Source organism: Pelodiscus sinensis, chromosome 30 (assembly GCF_052426305.1).
Source record: "Pelodiscus sinensis isolate ZL-2025 chromosome 30, ASM5242630v1, whole genome shotgun sequence".
NCBI lineage: Eukaryota > Metazoa > Chordata > Testudines > Trionychidae > Pelodiscus > Pelodiscus sinensis.
In genome coordinates this window covers 899,289-919,926 of record NC_143081.1, presented here as the reverse complement: position 1 = coordinate 919,926, position 20,638 = coordinate 899,289, and the positions used below count along the sequence as shown (strand labels likewise).

The window sequence follows — 20,638 nt, the reverse complement described above, 5'->3', positions numbered from 1 at the left end:
TTTGCAATAGCACCTCATCAGCTCGTGAAACACTTACTCATTATTTTCCCCATCATTCAATAGACACTCAGCGCCCTTTGGCACGGATTTGCCTTGCAACTGGGTCCCGTACTCACTGGGTTTGATGGATAATTTTGTTCCTGTGCCGAACAGGAGTTTATCTGCTGTCCCAGAGCCCACACTGTGAAATACGTCGTATCAAAAACAGGCCTCGGCTCACAGGCCGTTCCTCAGTGTCCGTTCCTTGACACTGCTCTCGGCACAATGGGCGAGGTATTCCAGTGGTCACCGCGCCCGTCAGAAAAGGAAGGATCCTCCCACAAAGGTCTCGGCCAGTCCCTGGGAGGAATCTTCCCAGCAGGAAACCGGTCCCAGCCAGGGCGAGGCCTTTCGAGAGCAGGCGGGGAAGCGAGGTGGATGAATTCCCATTAAAAACCAAGGAGATTTGCGTTCCTAAACCTCCATGCACCTCTCACCCAGTCATGCTTAAATACCCATTTTGGGGGGAGATTCCCAGAGGATCCCTGCTGTGTCCATTGGCATATGGGCCGTGGTACTGATCAGACGGAGAACTCCAGTCTCTGAGAGCCCCCCTTTAGAAATCTAACTGGAATGTCGGCAAAGGCCTAGGACTTTGACTCCATGGCTGCCGTCCTAAGGGAGTTAGGTGCCCGTATCCCATTGAAATTCAACTGGAGTTGGGTGCCTGGCTCCTTGGACATTTTCATGGCACTCTTCAGCCATTAACTAGGGACCCCCACACCCTGCCTGTGGGGCAGGGAAGCCTGGCTGGGCCCGTGGCACGGGGGAGAGCTGTTGAACAGCTGGTGTGCGGCGTGCTGGAGTGCCGTAGATTTAGACCCCTTGCCATGTCGACCCCCCGGGGGTGTTCCACTGGGGCACATCTCCACTGGCATTATTCCTATGACAAGGACATGTAAAGGCACCAACTAAGCTCAAGACCCCAGGTCACCCAGCTGCGAGACCAACTCAACTCTTCAAGGCAGGAACTAACTCTACACAAGACACAGAAGAGGGAAGAGGCACCTAATTCCCCTAGGCTCATTGGAAAAACATCCTTGCCTACGAGATTGATTGCCAAATGTCTCTCACAGTCAAGACAGGAACTGACCCCAGATCATCCGAGTTCCAATCCAGCTCCCTAAAGGTCTGACCCCTGCCTCCTCCCTTGTTCTTTTCCTCTTTCAGCTCTCAAGCCATGCCCATCACCGTGGCACCTGGCCGAGGGACATTAGAATAGGGCTCGCAGAGGATGGAAAGTCGGCTCACCTGGGGTCACCAGAAGTTTGGTCCCATGTCCAAAGACTAGCTTCCCCAGTGTTCCAGTGTTTACACCATGGTACGAGGCCCTACAAAATGGCATGTCTGTGCGGGGACATGGGACTCGAGGGTGAAGATTCTAGACAGAGGGTTGGGCTGCGAAACGGCTGGTTGGACCGCGGGTTGCTATCCCACAGGGACAGACACCAGGCGCCTAAGGGGACTTAGTTGAAGACGTCTCATCCCAAGTTCGAAACTAGAGCCCATGGACACTAACTGGATCACGTTTAGCAGCAATGAACTGCTGCCCCCAGAACACTCAACCTACCCACACGGACGCCTCCCATCCCAAAGTAGCGGGACGGACGAACGGACAGACGCACTCGGAGCTCACTTCACGGACCCATTCGCTAGAACAACACGGCACTTGCGTGTTTTTACGTTGCCGTTCCAAATGGCCCCTTCTCTCGCGAGGTAGAGCTAACCGCTCTTTGGCTAGTTGAGATTAATCCAAGGCATCTCTCTTACTTGGCCTAATGAGGAGCCCCAGCCCCTTCCAAAGATTAATTTGTAGCCATCCTGGTTCACACAGGGTCTATCACGACAATCAAAACTTCCCCAGGGCCATCCTGTCCACACCTGTTCCACCGTCCTCCTTCCCGTCCTTTGGTTTCTTGGTTGCCATACACCTCGCTTGTTCCGGCTCACCCAACGATTTCCTGTGCCCCCATGAGTCCTACGTCTCTAAATCCCCTTTCAGACCAAACTAAGCAATGCCTCTTCCTACCGCTCCGACTTCAGCGCAACCTCGTGTCTTAGTCCCGTCGTAACGCCTGGAATCCCCATCCAACGGCAGTGCTGTGGGGTGGTTTTTTGCCTTCCTACTGTAGGACCTAGGTCCAACAGCTGTTGCATTAGGGGGCTACCCAAAACACACAGCTACCCAAAACACATAGGCTACGTCTAGACTAGCATGATTTTCCAGAAATGCTTTTAATGGAAAAGTTTTCCGTTAAAAGCATTTTTGGAGAAGAGCATCTAGATTGGCGCGGAGTTCACGTTATAACGATGCGCTTTTGCAGAAAAGCGTCTGTGCCAATCTAGACGCACTTTTGTGCAAAAAAGCCCCGATGGCCATTTTCACGATCGGGGCTTTTTTGCACAAAACAAATCTGAGCTGTCTACACTGGCCCTTTTGCGCAAAAGTTTTGCACAAAAGGGACTTTTTCCCAAATGGGAGCAGCATATTATTTCCGCAAAAAGCACTGATTTCTTACAGTAGGAAGTCAGTGCTTTTGCAGAAATTCAAGCGGCCAGTGTAGACAGCTGGCAAGTTTTTCCAGAAAAGCGTCTGATTTTCCGGAAAAACTGGCCAGTCTAGACACAGCCAGAGTCTCTGCCCCACCATCTAGAACAGGAAGGGTGGTATGGGAAAGAGGCAAAATTACACGTGCAAGGTTACAGCACAGAGAACAGGAACAATCCTGGAGGGTCTAGAATCTAACCCTGCTCCCCTGTCCACTAGGCCGCGCTGCCCCATCTAAGGCCGCACTTACTTGGGTCCACTCGTAATCTGGTTCCAGCCCCGAAAGTGAGTTTGGCCCCAGCACTTCCATAGTCCACACAGTGCTTGATGCTGTGACAAAAACCTCCTCCCTTCCTGCCCGCTCTTCCTTCTGGCTCGGGTTGGGACCGAGTGGGGGCAGGCAGGGATGGCCTCTCTGGGTCCAGAAACCCCCCAGGAACATGCTAACAGCCCGGCCAGTGTCCAGCGCCTGGCTCCGCGCCGCCGGTTCTCTTAGCCGGTGGGGGCGATTGGCCGCTCAGGGTGTGAGTTGGGATTTAACTGCCCGGCTGCCACCTCGCATTAGTGATGGGCAGCGCGGTGAGAGTGGGGAAGGGAGATTCACCCCCCTCCAAGCTAACAGCACCCCCCCGGGCATCGTCGCTACCCCAGTAACCGGCTCGGTTATTACCCCCTGCCCTTCCCAATGACGTGTCCCGTGAGGCGCAGGGTGGGCACGAAGGGGGACGCGCTCGCCTCTTACTTGGCTTCACACAGAGCCTGGTCCCACGCCCGAAGATGACTTTGTAGCCACCCGTGTTCACACTGTGCGTGTGAGCCCTACAAAAATCCCCCCGAGCCTCCGCACAGAGAAACGCACCACGTCTGTCCTGCTCCCTCCACCCTGGGACGGCCTGACTGGCACACACGGCGTTTGTCCTTCCATCGTCCTCCCGCCCCCCAGTCCGAGTGCTGCCCTCTTGGAAAGTCTTCGGGCGAGAACAGCAAAGCAGGTGAAGGGAATTAGAGTCAGAGGGGCAGAGTTTGAAACACGCCCAACGTATTAACAAGCTCACTCCAACTTTTCAGTGGGACTTTTCAATAGATTTTAAAACCGGACGGGATCACTAGAAGATCTAGTTTGACCCTCTACTACCGCCCATCGCTTTTGACCAAGGTGTCCAGGAAGACACCAAGTCCCTACCTAAAGACTTCAGGGGCGAGTGGATTCTCGGTTTCCCTGAGGATTTTGTTCCGTTGGTTTTGAACGGGACTTTTCAATAGATTTTAAAACCAGAAGGGATCGTGTGTTCGATCATGGAGTCTGACCTCCTCTTATGGGCCATTGTGAACCAGTTGCCCTGTATTGTTTTTGACTAAAGCAATTTTTCCAGAAAGGCTTCAAGTCTTGACTTGAAAACTTTGGGAGCGAGAGGGAGGATTCTCCATTTCCCTTCACATTTTGGCTAAAATGTAGGATTCTGTTTCTATTTTGAACGTATCCGCGTTTCACTTCCAGCTGTTGGATTTTGTTACGACTTTCTTAACTAGATTCTCCACCTGGTACCTTCTCCTTAGGAGACACTTACCCACCCTGATCAGCTCAGCGCTTGAACGGGTGTTCGACACCCTTAAATCTCACAGAGAGAGGCATCTTTTCCTGCACTCACATAACTTTGCTCGCTCACGTCTTGTGCGTTGACCATTTCCCCTGGACGGCCATTGAGATTCAGTGAGATCTGTACAAAACCAAGCCTAAATATCTACTGCTGCGAATGACACTAAACCACATTGATGCCACTTTAATCCTGAGTAAAAGCGTCTACACAGGGGATTAATGCAACTGAATCAATCCACTTTGAAATGGATTCACTTTCCAGAGCATCCCCAAAACTCACTTACACTAACTCCACAACCCCACCCGCAAGCAATGCCGTTGCTACTCCCATGTTCCCAGTCCCCAGCTCCCGGAACATGAATCGTCTTACTTGGTTTCACGCTCAGTTGGGTTCCAGCCCCAAAGACGAGTTTGTCCCCAGCTCCTCCATAGTTCACACTGTGATGGGCCCTGTGACGGAAACCCAGCCCCGCTCTCCACACCCTCTCCTTGCTAATGTAGCCAACGTTCTTTGGGCCAAATCCCAAATTTAAGGACAAGTCCAATGTATCCTCTACTATGTAGGCACAAGAGGAGATTCTGGGTTGAATATGCATTTCCGGGCCACAGGGAGACACAAGTAAGGCTCCGACTTTCAACTGATTAAGCCCTGAATCTAACGTCACATCAGTGGGAGACCAGTACCACCGAGACCCCCATGACTGACGGGCCCAAGGATTTTGCCCTGTGTGAGACATTTGCCCCATGAAACTTAGTCCATGTAAGGCAATGGAAGATACGTCACTGGGAGGTTACAAAATGCCACCAGAAACGGACAGCCTCCCATTGGAAATTCGGTCTCTGAAATCAGGCTTGCTAACCACCATTCGCCTGTGCCAATAGGTTTTGTCATTGATCGTTATTAGCAATTCAGTCGTGCTACTCACTGGGTGTCACCGTCACAATGGTCCCACTGCCAAACACCAGCTTGTCTCTGTTAGTATTCACACCGTGATCTGCGGCCTAGCAAAAACCGACCGTGCTTTGCCCTCTCAAAGAGCAGTCGCTCTTTCCTGGGTGTTGTGTATTGGCCACCCCTGGCACTGAGAGCAGAGAGTTGACCTCTCGGTCACGTTGACTGGTTAGAAAGCCGAGCTGCCTGGAGCTCTCCTGCCATCTCGCAAGGGGAATTTTGAATGGCCCCTAGGAATGCATAAGGTAGACGCAGGGTAACATTTTCAAAATGGCCTAAATGACTTAGGGTCAACCCCTCAGCGGGCCTCTGAGCCCAGGTCAACTCGGGGGGTCTTTTCTGTGGGGTAGACGTGCCTTTCGGAGGCTAAATTCCATTTCCAAATGACTCAAGGCCAGATTTTTGGGCTCGTAGCGGGAGTTTCAGAAGCATCGCGGTTCACAAAACGGGTTGATTTCACGGGGAGTTAGGTGCTTTTAGAAACACAACAGGACTCCAACCGCAGCTTTAGGTGCCAAAACACCTTCACAATCTGGGCCACGACATCTTCGGTGTCTTGGACGTTTTCACCCTTAAATTTTGTTTTTTTTCCTCACCCCCACTACAGCCAGGAAGACAATATAACAGTTGCATTGTTTCTCTTTTCAACTCATCGTTATACTCACGGGGAGTCACCGAGATCACCGTCCCCTTTCCAAATATGACCCTGTTTGCATCATACGCACTGTGCGACAACCCCGTACAAATACAGCCCCGACCCCCCAGCCACAAGCCATGCAATGCCAGTTACCGACAGTAACATACACCACATCTGTCTCTCCACCTCACCCCTCTAGCTAGCTCTTGTCACCGCACACCTGCGCATGACCGCCGGGCAAAGAACAGGAAGCCATTTTACTAGCTGACCGTTCCGGGCAAAGACTTCAAAGGACGTTAGGGAGTTGGGTGCCCGGTTTCCTGGAAATTGAAAGGACTTTGGCTGCCTCCCCCTCGTACGCTGCTTTGAAATGCCCTGAATCTAACTCTAACCCTGATCCCAGCCTCCGTAAATCAGTCAGTGTAGGAGAGCAGCCACTGGAGAGCAAATACGGCTCAGATCAGTCCAAACCAACCAACCATACAAGTTTGAATCCCCAATCACGGAACACTAGAACTTGAAGGGACCTCGAGAGTCATGGAGTTCAGTCCCCTTGCCCACACGGCAGGACCAAATACTGTCTAGACCATCCCTGATAGACATTTATCCAACCTGCTCTTAAATATCTCCACAGATGGGGATTCCACAACCTCCCTGGGCAATTTATTCCAGTGTTTGACCCCCTGACAGTTGGGAAGTTTTTCCTAATGTCCAACCTAAACCTCCCTTGCTGCAGTTTAAGCAGTTGGCTCCTTATTGTGTTATCAAAGCAGAACGGCTGATTTTATCGCCAATACTCACTGGGCTTCACAGCCAACCTGGTTCCTGTCCCAAAGACGAGCTTTGTAGCTGTCCCACTATACGCACCGTGCTCCGAGCTTCACCAAAAACCCACTAGACCCAAGGGGTCCGATTCAGGCCTTCCTCCAGTTCAAACACTTATTGTTAATGTAGTTACTCCGGATTTAGGGCCAGTATTGTTAAGAAGCTTTGAGAAGCGGGCTAGATGGACAGACAGACGGATTGAAAACCAGACACATACCTAGTTGAACGGATAACGTTGTCCCCAGCCCAAACGGCTCACTGCTTTTCATATAGACCCCCTTAATCCTCCCCAATGCTCAACTACACTAGGGAGCGGGATTTTCAGGGGTTTTCAGTGCTCAGACCCTACTGAAATGTTAAGGAGAGCCAGCGGCAGAACCTCCTTCGATTTCTTAAAGAGCCCAAACGCTTGTGCAGAGATCTTGGCCTTGGAACTGGTTCTAATTCTCACATCTTGTTCATTCCTGGGTTGAAAGGGAGAGAGACCTACTTGGAGTGATGGTAACCGTCGTTCCTTTGCCGAAGATCACCTTCCCCCAGTCAGAGCCACCTACTCACTGTCCTCACCCCCTTTACAAGAAGGCCTTTGCCTTTTCTCTCCTGCAGTCATTCATTGACATGGGAGAGATTTGCAGAGGCCACGGGGTACCCACGTCCTGTTGATAATCAGTGTTGTTTGGGTATTCTGACCCCATTCTATTTGTACTCGTCCAGGTTTCTTGCAGCTTCTCTTAAGTGTCTGGACTTGATAACCTAGGAAACCTCTTCAGTCCTATGTCTGACCCAGGAAATCTGATCTCCTGTTAGAGCCGGGCATGAATTTTTCAACTAAATGGCTTTAGGTTAAGCAAAAAAAAAAAAAAAGCACCAATTCATGGAAACCAAAATAGCTCTTGTCACTAGATTGGTTTGGATGAATTTCCCAACTTGAAAAAAATGTGGACGGAAAAAGTTGTGAAAGTGTCTAACTATTTTGTTTTTGTTTGGCTCTGTCTACACTACCAGGCTATTTCGAAATCAACTCCCGGAGTGACTCTTTGGAGATGCGCTGATTCCTCTTCATGAGCAGGAGTTGTTATTTCGAAATAAGGGGTTTGACACAGTGGACACGCGCCTTGGTATTTCAAAATAAGGGCAGCTCTTTCTACCTAGGCAAGTCTCACTGGAACACATTTGACCACGTGCCTTTCCCAGATTAGAAATCAGGAGACAACTTTTAACAGTGCGAGTCATTAACTGCTGGTTAGTTTACCAAGGGTCACGGTGGAGGATTCATTCATGACTGTGAAATTTTAAATCAGGATTGGATGGCTTCTAGAAAGAATCATACAACCCTAGAATTGGAAGGGACCTCGAGAGTCCAGTCCCCTGCCCTCACGGCAGGACCAAGCATCATCTAGACCATCCCTGACAGGCGTCTGTCCAACCTGCTCTTCAATATCTCTAGCGATAGAGATTCCACAACCTCCCCAGGCAACTTATTCCAGCATTTAACCACCCTGACAGGCAGGAAGTTTTTCCTAATGTCCAACCTGAACCTCCCTTGCTGCAGTTTAAGCTCATTGCTCCTTGTCCTGACCGCAGAGAACTACTCTAGGAATTATTTGGGGCAAAGTCGGTGGCCTGTGTTATCCACAAGGGCAGAGTAGTTAAGCACAATGATTTTGAAATCTCCGAATGCATGATTCTGCAAGCAGAAACTAAACTAGCGGGTCAATAAGTACCGGTAACACATTATGAAAAAATATTTCAGATCAGATAACAACAGTGCCTTCACTTTCCTGCGTTTAAACAAAGACACGGCCAGCGTATTTATATGAAACCTACTCTGGCCAGCCCGGTCCCCATGGATTGAATGTGGAAGGTGCTTGGATGGTTGGACACCAGGAAAAACCCCGTTCAGAGCGAGAGAGAGAATGTGGGAAGGAAGGGTACAGAGAAACCGCCACCTACTTGGTTGGACCGACAACTGTGTCCCCAGAGCAAACCGGAGCTGTCTCGCGTTGTTGTCACACAGCATTACGCTGCTTAACGATATCGGTAGCTGTGGCTGTTTGCAGCCGGGAGTTCCACCAACTGAGGCTGGCGTTTTCGGTGGCGTGTGGGCAACCCAGATCCCGGGGAAATTCAAAGACAGCCGAGCATCCAATGCCTAAGGCTACTTTGAAAACCCCGGTGATTTACCGGTGCCCAATATTTCCACGTAGGTCATCCCCATCCTTTGGGACAGACCATCTCAACTATCTTCCATCGACTTCTCCTTCCCCCTGCTAACCAAGGGCCCAGTGACCAAAATGTAGGTTTGCACGGCCGTTTTCGTGTTGCATGACATTATGCCTCGGCCTCACACAGAGATGCAAACGGATTTCTCTTCAACACCCCTTTGCGTGGCCAGTAGAGCTACTCGATTTTGCCTGTTCCAAAGTGGTAACGTTTTAGAAAAAGCCGAAAGTGATTTTTGACTCATGGATTTTAGGGGGGTTTTCTTCCGTAGCGGGGGAGAGAAAGTTAGAAAGATCGAACAGTTTTCATAACGTCCTCAAGCGAAAAATACCCGACCCTCCTAGCCCTTCTCTGCCCGTCCGTCCTTCCTGAGGCATCTCTGAGCTAAACAAATGAGTCACCTACTTGGGGTTACAGCCAGGACCGTCCCGCTTCCAAAGGCCAGCTTTCCCCTGCCAGAACTTCCATCCCACCGTACGCGACCCCTTTACGTCAACTCCTCCAGCTTTCCCCACCGGCCTGACTCGCCTGTGGGTGGGCTGATGGGCTGCCCAAGCCATGGAAGGTGCAGAGAGGATATTTGAGAGAGCTAGCTGTGGGTCCCGGTTCCATTACAAATTTCTTACGGGACAATAGCGAGACATTGAAAAGCACCTGGGCACCCAACTCCCACTGAAATGTACCTGCCTTCCTCCTGTCTGTTCCCTGTTCCCTCCCTCGCACTCCATTGTGGCACACGCTGGTTTTCAGGTGGTAAAAAGATAACGAGTTTTGGTTGAGGATGGGATTTTCAAAGGGCACTAAGGGATTTAGACACGCGAGTGCAGCGAGGTGTGCAGCAATATCTATTGATTTGGGTTGTTTTGCACTGTCCTAGCATCAGAGCGGCCAGACTGGGTCGACCAACGGTCCATCCAGTCCAGTGTCCTGTCTGGTGACAGTGGCCAATGCCAGGTGCCCCAGAGGGAGGGATCACAACAGGTAATCCTCATGTGATCCCTCCTCTGTCACCCCCAGCCAATAGCCATTGATGGACCTGACCTCCATGAATCTATCTAGCTCTTTTTTGAACCCTGTTCAAGTCCTGGCCTTCACACCATCCTCTGGCGAGGAGTTCCACAGGTTGACTGTGCGCTGAGTAAAGAAAAACATCCTTTTGTTTGTTTTAAACCTGCTGCCTATTCATTTCATTTGGTGACCCCTAGTTCTTATATTGTGGGAGCAAGTAAATAACCTTGCCTTATTCACTTTCTCCACACCACTCATGAGTGTATAGACCTCTATCCTATCCCCCCTTAATCTCCTCTTTTCTAAGCTGAAAAGTCCACGTCTTTTTCATCTCTCCTCATAGGAGACCCCTTCCAAACCTCTCAGCGTTTTCATTGCTCTTTTTGGAACTTTCGCAGTCAGGGATCTTGTGACCATGCGTTGCAGAGGTTTATTGAGACATTCAGGTGGAGAGTTTCAAGGCAAAGACCCCAAAGGGGCTGGCTACCCAATTCTTGATTAAATGAATGGGAAGCAGAGCCATTAAGCAGCTTCAAAAACGTCCCCCCTCATTCCTACGTCTAAGCATGCAGTTGTGAGTAGTAACAAGTCTACTTACTTGGCGCTACGGTCAGTCTAGTTCCTGCTCCAAAGTAGTATTGATAGCCTTGGTTATCACAGCTTCATAGCCCTTTACAGAAACCTGAGGGGTTGCATCTTCAGCTGGTGCAACTTCCGTGGGAATCAAGAGGGCTGTGGAAGTCCCCTGGTTTTGAACCAGTTGGGGATCTGTCCCCGTTGGCTCCAAGGGACCTCTGGATCTGGCCGTACCAGGGGCACTACACGGATTTACACCAGCTGGACCCAATTTACCACCTTGGGAACTGGTCCTACAGAATGTGATGGATCAATACCACTTCACCCCCCACCCCAGGAGCTGACACCTTAACTTTCAGTGGAATTGGGTTTAATGTCTTGGGGGTGAACCCCAGATGGGGACACGCCACCTACTTGGCTGGACGAAGACTTTGGTACCCTCTCCGAAGAGCAGTTTTCCAACACCTGCGCCGGTGTTCACACACTGTGTCAGGCCATTACTAAAACCTCCCTCTGCCCTCCCCTCTTCCGCACGTGGCTCCCGCCTTCCTGTTTCATTCTCTCCTTCTTTCCCCACACTCCCTGGGGCACAACGAAAGGGACCAAGTCAGGGTGTAACGTCAGCCGGAGCTGTCCAGTGTGGCGCTCTAGTTAATATTTTCAACCCCCTGGAGTTTTCACAGCAAGTTGGTGGAAGGAGAGAGAGGCGCATGGGGATGAAAGCCAGGAAATACTCTGAGAAATTAAACCTTGGACCAAGTGAGAGAAGTTTCACAAGGTCCCTTCCCCCTTATTTTTCTCCAAATCTGGTCAAAGAACAGTGAAACCTTTAAAAGCAACAAGGCTAATCTGACGAAGTGGGTCTTTGACCACAAAAGCTTCTGCTCCAATACATCTGTTAGTCTATAAGGTGCTACAGGACTCCTTGTCGCTTTTGCAGATCCAGACTAACTCGGCTACCCCCCGATAAGTGAAACCTTTGTTATCCAGCACTCAGTTAACCAGAAACCTTTGTTATCCGGCACTCTGTTAACTAGAAACCTTTGTTATCCGGCACTCAGTTAACCAGCAACCTTTGTTATCCGGCACTCTGTTAACCAGAAACCTTTGTTATCCAGCACTCAGTTAACCAGAAACCTTTGTTATCTGGCACACTGTTAACCAGAAACCTCTGTTATCCGGCACTCTGTTAACCAGAAACCTTTGTTATCCGGCACTCTGTTAATTAGAAACCTTTGTTATCTGGCACTCTGTTAACCAGAAACCTTTGTTATCCGGCACTCTGTTAACCGGAAACCTTTGTTATCCAGCACTCTGTTAACCGGAAACCTTTGTTATCTGGCACTCTGTTAACCAGAAAACTTTGCTAACCGTCATTGCCCCCAGCCACAATACTGTCACATCTTCAGGTGTACAGGCCTGGCTTGGTTTACCAGGATCAGCTTAACCGTTTTTTATTTAAGAAGTACAAACCATCTTTAACTCAATATAGAAATGTGAGACCAACGGCCTCCCACTACAAAACTACCCATATTAAAAGCTGGACTTTTACTGTTATTGTCCATTGGTTTTTCCTAGGTGGATGGGACCATCAGATAACTGGAATGCCCTACTCCCGAGTGTGGCGGATAACACAGGTTTTACTGAATAATACTTTTTGCCGCTTTGAAAACAGCATGCGGTGTCAGCAGCCCCACACGAAAACGATTGACTACGACTGCCAAAATCCCCTCCCCAATCATAAACCCGCTGACCAGCTTCTAAGTCTTTCAGCATTTGCAAAATGTAGCGATAACAATCCTGTAACAGCGGCCGTGTCTCACGTGATGGCAACCACCCCTCTGTAACCCCAGTGCTCCTATTGTCCACATCCCCCCGAACCAATAACTCATCGTCCAGTCTCCTCCTCCCCCTCCCTGCCTGGGGGCTGCGGTCTGCACTAGGGGGATGTTAACTCCTCGGGTACCATTTTGCTCTGACCTCTCCCAGAAAAGAGGCACCGATTCGGAACTCTGCCAGAGCTTGGCCGGAGGAGATTTCAAAGCGACCTGCAGGGTCTGGCCAGCAGGAGGCCTTGAAAACCCCACCCATCGATTTCAAGGTCAGAAGGGACCCGTATGGCCACCCGCTTGGGCGTCCTGCATCGTGAAGGTTTTCACCCAACGATTCCCATCACTCCTGGTCGACCTGTATCTACACTGCAATGCTACTCCGAAATAACTCAGTCTGTGTCTACCCGGCAGGCAGTTATTTTGAAATGGTGTCAAAATCCTGTCCCGCTAGAGGACTTCTCACCCCCGTGGCATGAGGAAGGGAAGTCGGGGGAAGAGCGCTCTATTCCGAAATCAGTGCTGTGTAGACGCTCCCTATTTTGAAATAAGCTCCGCGATTGGTATCGCTCAGTTTGCGCAGCTTCTTTCGCGTTAAGCCCTGCAGGGTAGACTTAAAACCTAGAGGGCATCTCTTAAAAACCAGTGTCCAGACATGATTTACAACTCCCTGGAAGGGGGACTCGGCCACGGCTCTTGGGGATCTGCTCCCGTGATGAGTCGCTGGCTCTGTTAGAGAGCTGCATCTTGTTTCTACTTCCCATTTTCTCCTAACGTCAGCCTCCCCGCCCTGCATCCCGTTGCAAGGCTGGCAGGACAAGCCTGGCAGAACAGGGTAGACCAGTGGCTGGAAGTCAAGGGCAGACAAATCCAGCCAAGAAACGAGTCACCAGGACACACCGAAGAGAAGCGCGAGGCTGCGAACGCCGCCTCCGTGCTGGGGGCCAGGTATTACTCAGGCAGACAACGCCTCCGGGTGAATACAGGCTCCGCGCTCTGGACTTTACTGAGCTGAGAGCGATTCTGCCAAACTGTCTTTCCCTGCCACTGCTCGGCCCAAAGAAGGGGAAACACTTACTTGGTCTGACGAGGAGTGTGGTCCCAGTCCCAAAGATTACTTTGTTAGTGCTCCCGTAGTCCCACAGTGATCGCCACCTTTACAAGAAGTTCTACCGGGCTCCCTGATGGGTGGGCACTTAACACATGGACTCTACGACCCATTCCTGACCCGTGCCACAATTCTCCTCCACAGGGTCCCCTCAGCCCTTCTCTGAAGCATTGGGCAGTGGTTAGAGGCAGGAACCTGGGCAGGGGAGTTGGTTCTGACCCATTCTGGTCCTGTCTTGCCTTGCAATGCCAGTAAGTCTGGGAGGGGGAGAGTTAGTCTGTAACTAACATACCTGTAACCACTGTGAATGGCCCTGGAGCACCTTAGAGACTAGCCAAAACTATCTAGATCGTATCGTGAGCTCTCGTGGGCTCCAGAAACGAGCTGTGCCCATGAAAGTGCATGATACTCTCTGGATGGTTTGGGGCTGTCAGCATATATTCACTTCCATTGTGAAAGAACAAAAAGTATAAATAGCAAAGAGACTTAGGAGAGCTAGGCTATCAGAGATGGGAAGTGTTTCTTAAACTGTTTAAGACTGAGGAACACCAAACAATAATTTTTTTTAATGAAGAACACCAGGGATTGTTGTTGGGGGAGAGGGGAAAGGGTTGGGAGGAAAATTATTGAGAAAAAAAAGGAGTCAGGGGGAAATTATTGAGCAAAAAAAAAAAAAAAAAGTTGCCTGTCCCTTTAAGGGCGGCCATTTATAACTCTGTTGTTCTCCGTGGCACAACAGTTTAAGAAACACTGTTCCAGAGGGAAGGGAAGGATTTTCCAGAGGGAAGGACAGTGGGAAACCCAGAGATAACATAGGGAAGGAAATACGGAAAGTCAGAGCAGAAAGGAAGAAGGAAGGATGCCCCGAGGCCAGGGTGGATGCCTGGATAGATTCCCAAACTCGAAGGGAGTCCCTGTGATCAACACAAAGCCGAGAACTTCCCCCAAATAGTTCCCACAGCAGACGCTGAATGGCCCACATTAAGCAGGTGGTCAGACCAGGGGATCAGAAAGGTCCCTTGGGGCTTGGGATCCACAGATCCCCCTCTCGCCTTCCCTTCCTGAATGGTGTTCCTTCGGCGTTTCCTCCCCCCTTCCCGAGGGGCGGTGGGCTGGAGGGTGGACAGCTGGACACGGGCGCTAGGAAGGGGCGGCTCTTCAGAGCCCAACGTGCATTTTAGGGCACAGCCCCGACACGCCGGGAGGCGGCTTACCCGGTCGGACGGACAGCGCGGTGCCAGAGCCAAAGCGGAGCGGCACGCCCCCGGAGCCGGTATTCACACAGCACTGCCTCCCAGCACAAAAACCTGCCACGGGCTTGTCCCCGGAGCCGGGACGGCAGAACCCAAGGCCCAGCGAGAATCCCTTTGGCTAGGGCCTGCAGGAAGAGGGGCGAGCGCCCTGGCGGAGCGGGGGGGGGGGGGGTCGCACGTCTGGGATATTTGGGAGCAGGGACTGAGGGGCAAAGGGCTGTGGGTCAGAAACGAGGGGCACGAGAGAAGCGTTTGCACATGGACGTTCCCCTCCCCCAGCACGGAGGGGTGTCTGCACGACGAGGGCCCTTCACAATAATCACTCCCAAAATTGTGAAAGGCCAGTCCTGCAAGTGCCCAACTCCCCTGGGCTCCCGTGAAAGGCCAGCCATACGAGTGCCCAACTCCCCTGGGCTCCCGTGAAAGGCCAGCCATACGAGTGCCCAACCCCCCTGGGCTCCCGTGAAAGGCCAGCCATACGAGTGCCCAACTCCCCTGAGCTTCTGTGAAAGGCCAGCCATACGAGTGCCCAACTCCCCTGAGCTCCCGTGAAAGGCCAGCCATATGAGTGCCCAACTCCCCTGAGCTCCCATGAAAGGCCAGCCATATGAGTGCCCAACTCCCCTGGGCTCCCGTGAAAGGCCAGCCATATGAGTGCCCAACTCCCCTGAGCTCCCGTGAAAGGCCAGCCATATGAGTGCCCAACCCCCCTGGGCTCCCGTGAAAGGCCAGCCATACGAGTGCCCAACTCCCCTGAGCTCCCATGAAAGGCCAGCCATACAAGTGCCCAACTCCCCTGAGCTCCCGTGAAAGGCCAGCCATACGAGTGCCCAACTCCCCTGGGCTCCCGTGAAAGGCCAACCATATGAGTGCCCAACTCCCCTGGGCTCCCGTGAAAGGCCAGCCATATGAGTGCCCAACTCCCCTGAGCTCCGTGAAAGGCCAGCCCCAAACGCCTTCCAATGGCCGTGCTCAGCCACCCAGCCCCTGCCTGGCGCCGTGACTCTGCCGGGGACTTACTGGGCCTGACACGGAGCCGGGTCCCGCTCCCAAAGAAGAGTCTGTAGGTAGCATCGTTCCCACAGTGCTTCCTGCTGCAGCAAAAACCCAGCAAGGGCAGGCACCTGGCCCAGCCAGGACTCTGGGGCACCGAGCGGCAGCTGCTCCCCAGCCCGCCGGCCACACACCTGGGTCCACACACCCGGGGGGACCCCTTGTAGGGAGCACCCCAAACACCCTGGTGCCCTTGAAAATCCCATCCAACAGATACTTAGATAGAGGGGGGGTGGGGATAGATAGATAGATAGATAGATAGATAGATAGAGGGGGGGTGGGGATAGATAGATAGATAGATAGATAGATAGAGGGGGGGTGTGGGGATAGATAGATAGATAGATAGATAGATAGATAGATAGATAGATAGATAGATAGAGGGGGTGTGTGGGGATAGATAGATAGATAGATAGATAGCTAGATAGATAGATAGATAGAGGGGGGGTGTGGGGATAGATAGATAGATAGATAGATAGATAGATAGATAGATAGATAGAGGGGGTGTGTGGGGATAGCTAGCTAGCTAGCTAGCTAGCTAGATAGATAGATAGAGGGGGTGTGTGGGGATAGATAGATAGATAGATAGATAGATAGAGGGGGTGTGTGGGGATAGATAGATAGATAGATAGATAGATAGATAGATAGATAGATAGATAGATAGATAGATAGATGGGGGTGTGTGTGTGGAGATAGATAGATAGATAGATAGATAGAGGGGGTGTATGGGGATAGATAGATAGATAGATAGATAGAGGGGGTGTATGGGGATAGATAGATAGATAGATAGATAGATAGATAGATAGATAGATAGATAGATAGATAGATAGAGGGGGTGTGTGGGGATAGATAGATAGATAGATAGATAGATAGATAGATAGAGGGGGTGTGTGGGGATAGATAGATAGATAGATAGATAGAAGGGGTGTGGGGGGAGGGATAGATAAGGGGGGAGGGGATAGATGCTGGGTGACCGGCTATTTGGCCTAGCTCCCCGTCTATCCACCCCGTCCGTCTGTCCCAGCTCTCTCTCCCTGTACCCCAATAAACCCAGCACCTGTCTCCGAGGAGCCCCTCACGCCCCAGAGCTGCCCGGGAAGGCAGGGCACTTACTGGGCGTAACACAGAGCTTGGTCCCCGAGCCGAAGGGGAGGCCGTACCCGCCGGTGCGTTCGCACCACGTTTCCCCCCATAGCTAAACCCCTGTGAGCCGCTGGGCAGAGCCGAGCCCCTCCGGCCCTGACGCCCCAGGAGCCGAGCCAGGCACGGCCTGGGGGTGGCTGGAGTGGCCAGGGCTGGGGGTCAGGCATGGGGGTGCTAGAAGCGCTGGCTGACACGTGAGGGTCCCAGGGCTGGGAGTGGGGGCGTTAGCAGGACCCCAGGAGCCGTGCGGGTCTGTGCCGGGGGGGGGGGGATGTTCTAGGGGCTGGGGCCCCGTCTCCGCGCAGGGCGGGGGGCTCCACGTGGATTTTCTCCCTCTCTCCCCTGACCCGGCACGCAGATCCCAGCCTGGTGCGTGAGGGGGATGCCCGAGTGCGGAGGCTGCGGCCCCGTTGAGAAGGGGGAGGGGGCGGGGGCCGGGAGCCAGCCACACTCACGGGGCTTCACGAGAAGTCTCGTCCCACCGCCGAACATGAACGTGTTGCCGTAGTTCACACTGTGGTTTTCCCCCTGACAAAAACAGAGCGGCTGGTCCCCAGCCCGAGACCCCCTCCCGGGGGGACCGAGCGCTGGGCAGGGATCAGCCGGCCCAGCCCGGCGTGGGGCGGATGTCCTCGCGGAGAAGGGACCGGCTTCCCGGCCTCTGTGGATCGGGGGGCTGCCTGAGAAGCCAGGGGTGTCCCGCCAGCTGGCTGCTTTGTGTGACCCGTCTCACCCCCGCGCCCTGGCGTGGTGCAATGCGGGCAGGTCTGGGGACGGGAACCAGGGCGCGTGCGGTGGACGAGGCTGTGTGGCTCCTGGGGCACGCGGGGAGAGCCAGCGATACGTGTGGAGGGTCTGGGGGTCCAGAGAGCAGGCGCTGGGACGGGAGAGTGAAAGAACTGGGCTCGTTCGCTTTGGAAAGGAGACTTGCAGGGGGCTGCGCTGGACATTAGGACAAACTCTGTCCCTAGGCGGGTGGGAAGCGCTGGGCTGCGTTCCCTGGGGAGGGGTGGAGTCTCCATCCCTAGAGGGGCTTAAGTCTCCGCTTGACCAAGCCCTGGCCGGGTTGATTGAGTTGGGTTGGTCCTGCCTTGGGCAGGGGGCTGGACTTGGTGACTCTTGAGGTCTCCTCCAGCTCTGTGGTTCTAGGATTCTAAGGATGAGCGGGGACGTGAGAGCCGTTTTCAGGTGTCTAAGAGGGTGTCACAAGGAGGAGGGAGAAAACTTGTTCATCTCGGCCTCTGAGGCTAGAACAAGAAGCAAGGGGCTTGAACTGCAGCAAGGGAGGTTTAGGTTGGACATTAGGAAAAAATTCCTGCCTGTCAGGGTGGTGAAACACTGGAATAAATTGCCCAGGGAGGTTGTGGAATCCCCATCTCGGGAGATACTTAAGAGCAGGTTGGATAAACGTCTATCAGGGCTGGTCTAGACAGAGCTTGGTCCTGCTGTGAGGGCGGGGGACTGGACTCGCTGACTCTCAGGGTCCCTCCGGTCCTGGTGCTCTGTGATTCTGATTCTCTCCTCGCTTGGGGGAGGGAGGACTCGGCTGCAGGGCCTGGGGGGGCCGTACACTTAGAGCAAGGGCCGGGGAATCAAGATGCTTTGGTTGGTTCCCCTCGTCTGGAAAGCTGGGGGGGGGGGGTATCCCAGGCCTGGGCCAGTGGAGTGGGCTCTCGCGGCTCTTCACGTAGCCTGCCCTGTTTCTGCTCTCTATTACACAGAATTAGGTGACGGGGGTGATTTCTGGGCGATATAAAGGGCCGGCGCCCCATGCCCACGGGCCCAGATGGGAGCCTGTTCCCCCTTCCTGCCTTGTGCCCCTCCACCTGGGCATCAGAAAACGCTGCTAAAATAAACCACGAGTTCAAGCCACGCTTTGGAACCCACCCTGGCCGGCCGTGGCCTCCGGTAACCACTGAACACACTCACTTGGCCTCACCAGCACTCGCGTTCCTCTCCCGAAAGTCACCTTAGAGTTCCCATATACCCACTGCAGTTCGCCCCACGACAAAAACCCCGACTAGCACACAGCCCCTCTGCGCCCGGCGTCGGCCCATGGGGGCCAGTCTGACAGCAGAAGGACAGTTCTTGTAAATTGGCCCCATTTCTAGGGTTGTGCTCGTCTGCACCAGCTGAGAATTTGGCCAACTGAGTTGTGTAACATACAAGGAATTTCGGGAAGCGCCATCGATAAAATACAACATGGGTCAATTCCTCGGCGGTGCCCATCCACACAGCCCCCTGAAATAGATGACCCTAGGGCCATATTTCCTGAAGCAATTAGCAGCGTAAAAATGCAGATTTATGCACCTACTGGAGTTTTAAAGAGAGTAGGCTCCTAATTCCCCTGCAATCATCGGGAGTTAAAAAAATGTCGTTCCAAAAAATCATGCCTGTTGGGGTCATTAAAAAGGTTTCGGTTTCCACCTTTTCGTTTTATGGTTTTAGTATGAAAGAAAGTGAATATCAATGCAAAACGATTTCATTGTGAGAAATCACAGGGGAACCCTGGGCTGTTTCTTTTTTCTTTTTCGAAGCGAAGCTTCATTGACCCCAACTCACTGTCATGGAAACATTGTGGGGGTTTTCTAACTCACATTTTCTAATGAGGGAAAAAAAAACTGTTTCGACAAAAATTTTCCACCCATCCCTGCATCACGTCCCGTCCAGCAGGCGCAGTTCAGGTCGGGCACTTACTTGGATCGACAAGCAACCTGGTTCCGCTTCCAAACACAGGCTTACCGACCCCACTTGTAGTCACACAGTGTTCTGTGCTGTGACAAAAATCTAGCTCCCCCGGAGGCCTGGGGCGTCTTTCAAAGAGATCCTTGGAATCAACGGGAGTCATGTGCCCAAACCCCTTAGTCATCCACGACAATCACAGCATAAATATTTTGACCCAGACCCTCAGCGGGTATAAACTGTTGCACCTTCATTGATTCAATAGAACGACACCACTTTCTTCATAGACGTACAAAAAATTAAAGGCGCCTAAGTCTCCTAGGTTGCTTGGAAAAGCCCAGCTTTAATTTCCTTCGGCTTCAGTTCCCCCATCTGTAAAATGGGCACAATGGGGCTTCCTCCCTCCCCCAATTTGTCTATTTACAGGGTGTGGTCTTTGCAGGGAGGACTTGTTTTGTTGTATTACTTTGTATAGTGCCCGATACAATGGTGCTGGGCTCACCAGCCCGCCAGGGTTGTCCTGGAAAAGACTGATGTTTCATTAAAGATGGTAATCCTCACGTTTACCAGCTAATCCTCGCATGACCCCTCTCCTGTCACCCATTTCCAGACAAACAGAGGCCAGGGGCACCGTTCCTACCCATCCTGGCTAATAGCCATTGATGGACCTAACCTCCATGAATCTAGCTAGCTCTTTTTTGAACCCTGTTAAAGTCCTGGCCTTCACACCATCCTCTGGCAAGGAGTTCCACAGGTACCATGTGAAGAGACCTCCAGGAATGTGTTCAACCAAAAATGGTTCACTAACGTGGCCCCTGATTTGACCCGATCCTGTAGGCACTCGCCTCCTAAGAAGGGCTCCGATACTACAGCAACGGGGATCTGCACGCCCTTGGAAATCCAGTGCACACCCTCTCGTGCGCTGCACACCCTTGGCAATCCAGTGCACACCCTCTCGTGCACTGCATGCCCCTGGCAATCCAGTGCGCACCCTCTCGTGCGCTGCACGCCCCTGGCAATCCAGTGCGTACCCTCTCGTGCGCTGCACGCCCCTGGCAATCCAGTGCACACCCTCTCGTGCGCTGCACGCCCCTGGCAATCCAGTGCGCACCCTCTCGTGCGCTGCACACCCTTGGCAATCCAGTGCGCACCCTCTCGTGCACTGCAC

General features: G+C 52.5%; 1 gene segment (V, D, J or C); it reads right to left on the bottom strand.

The window, feature by feature from the left end:
* LOC106731801 (T cell receptor alpha chain MC.7.G5-like) overlaps positions 1-19,447 on the bottom strand; it is a 37,079-nt gene extending 17,632 nt beyond the window's left edge. The window contains 1 exon segment of the C gene segment in view: positions 17,244-19,447. Coding sequence covers positions 17,244-17,280 — 37 coding nt within the window.
* Positions 19,448-20,638: the final 1,191 nt, after the last annotated feature.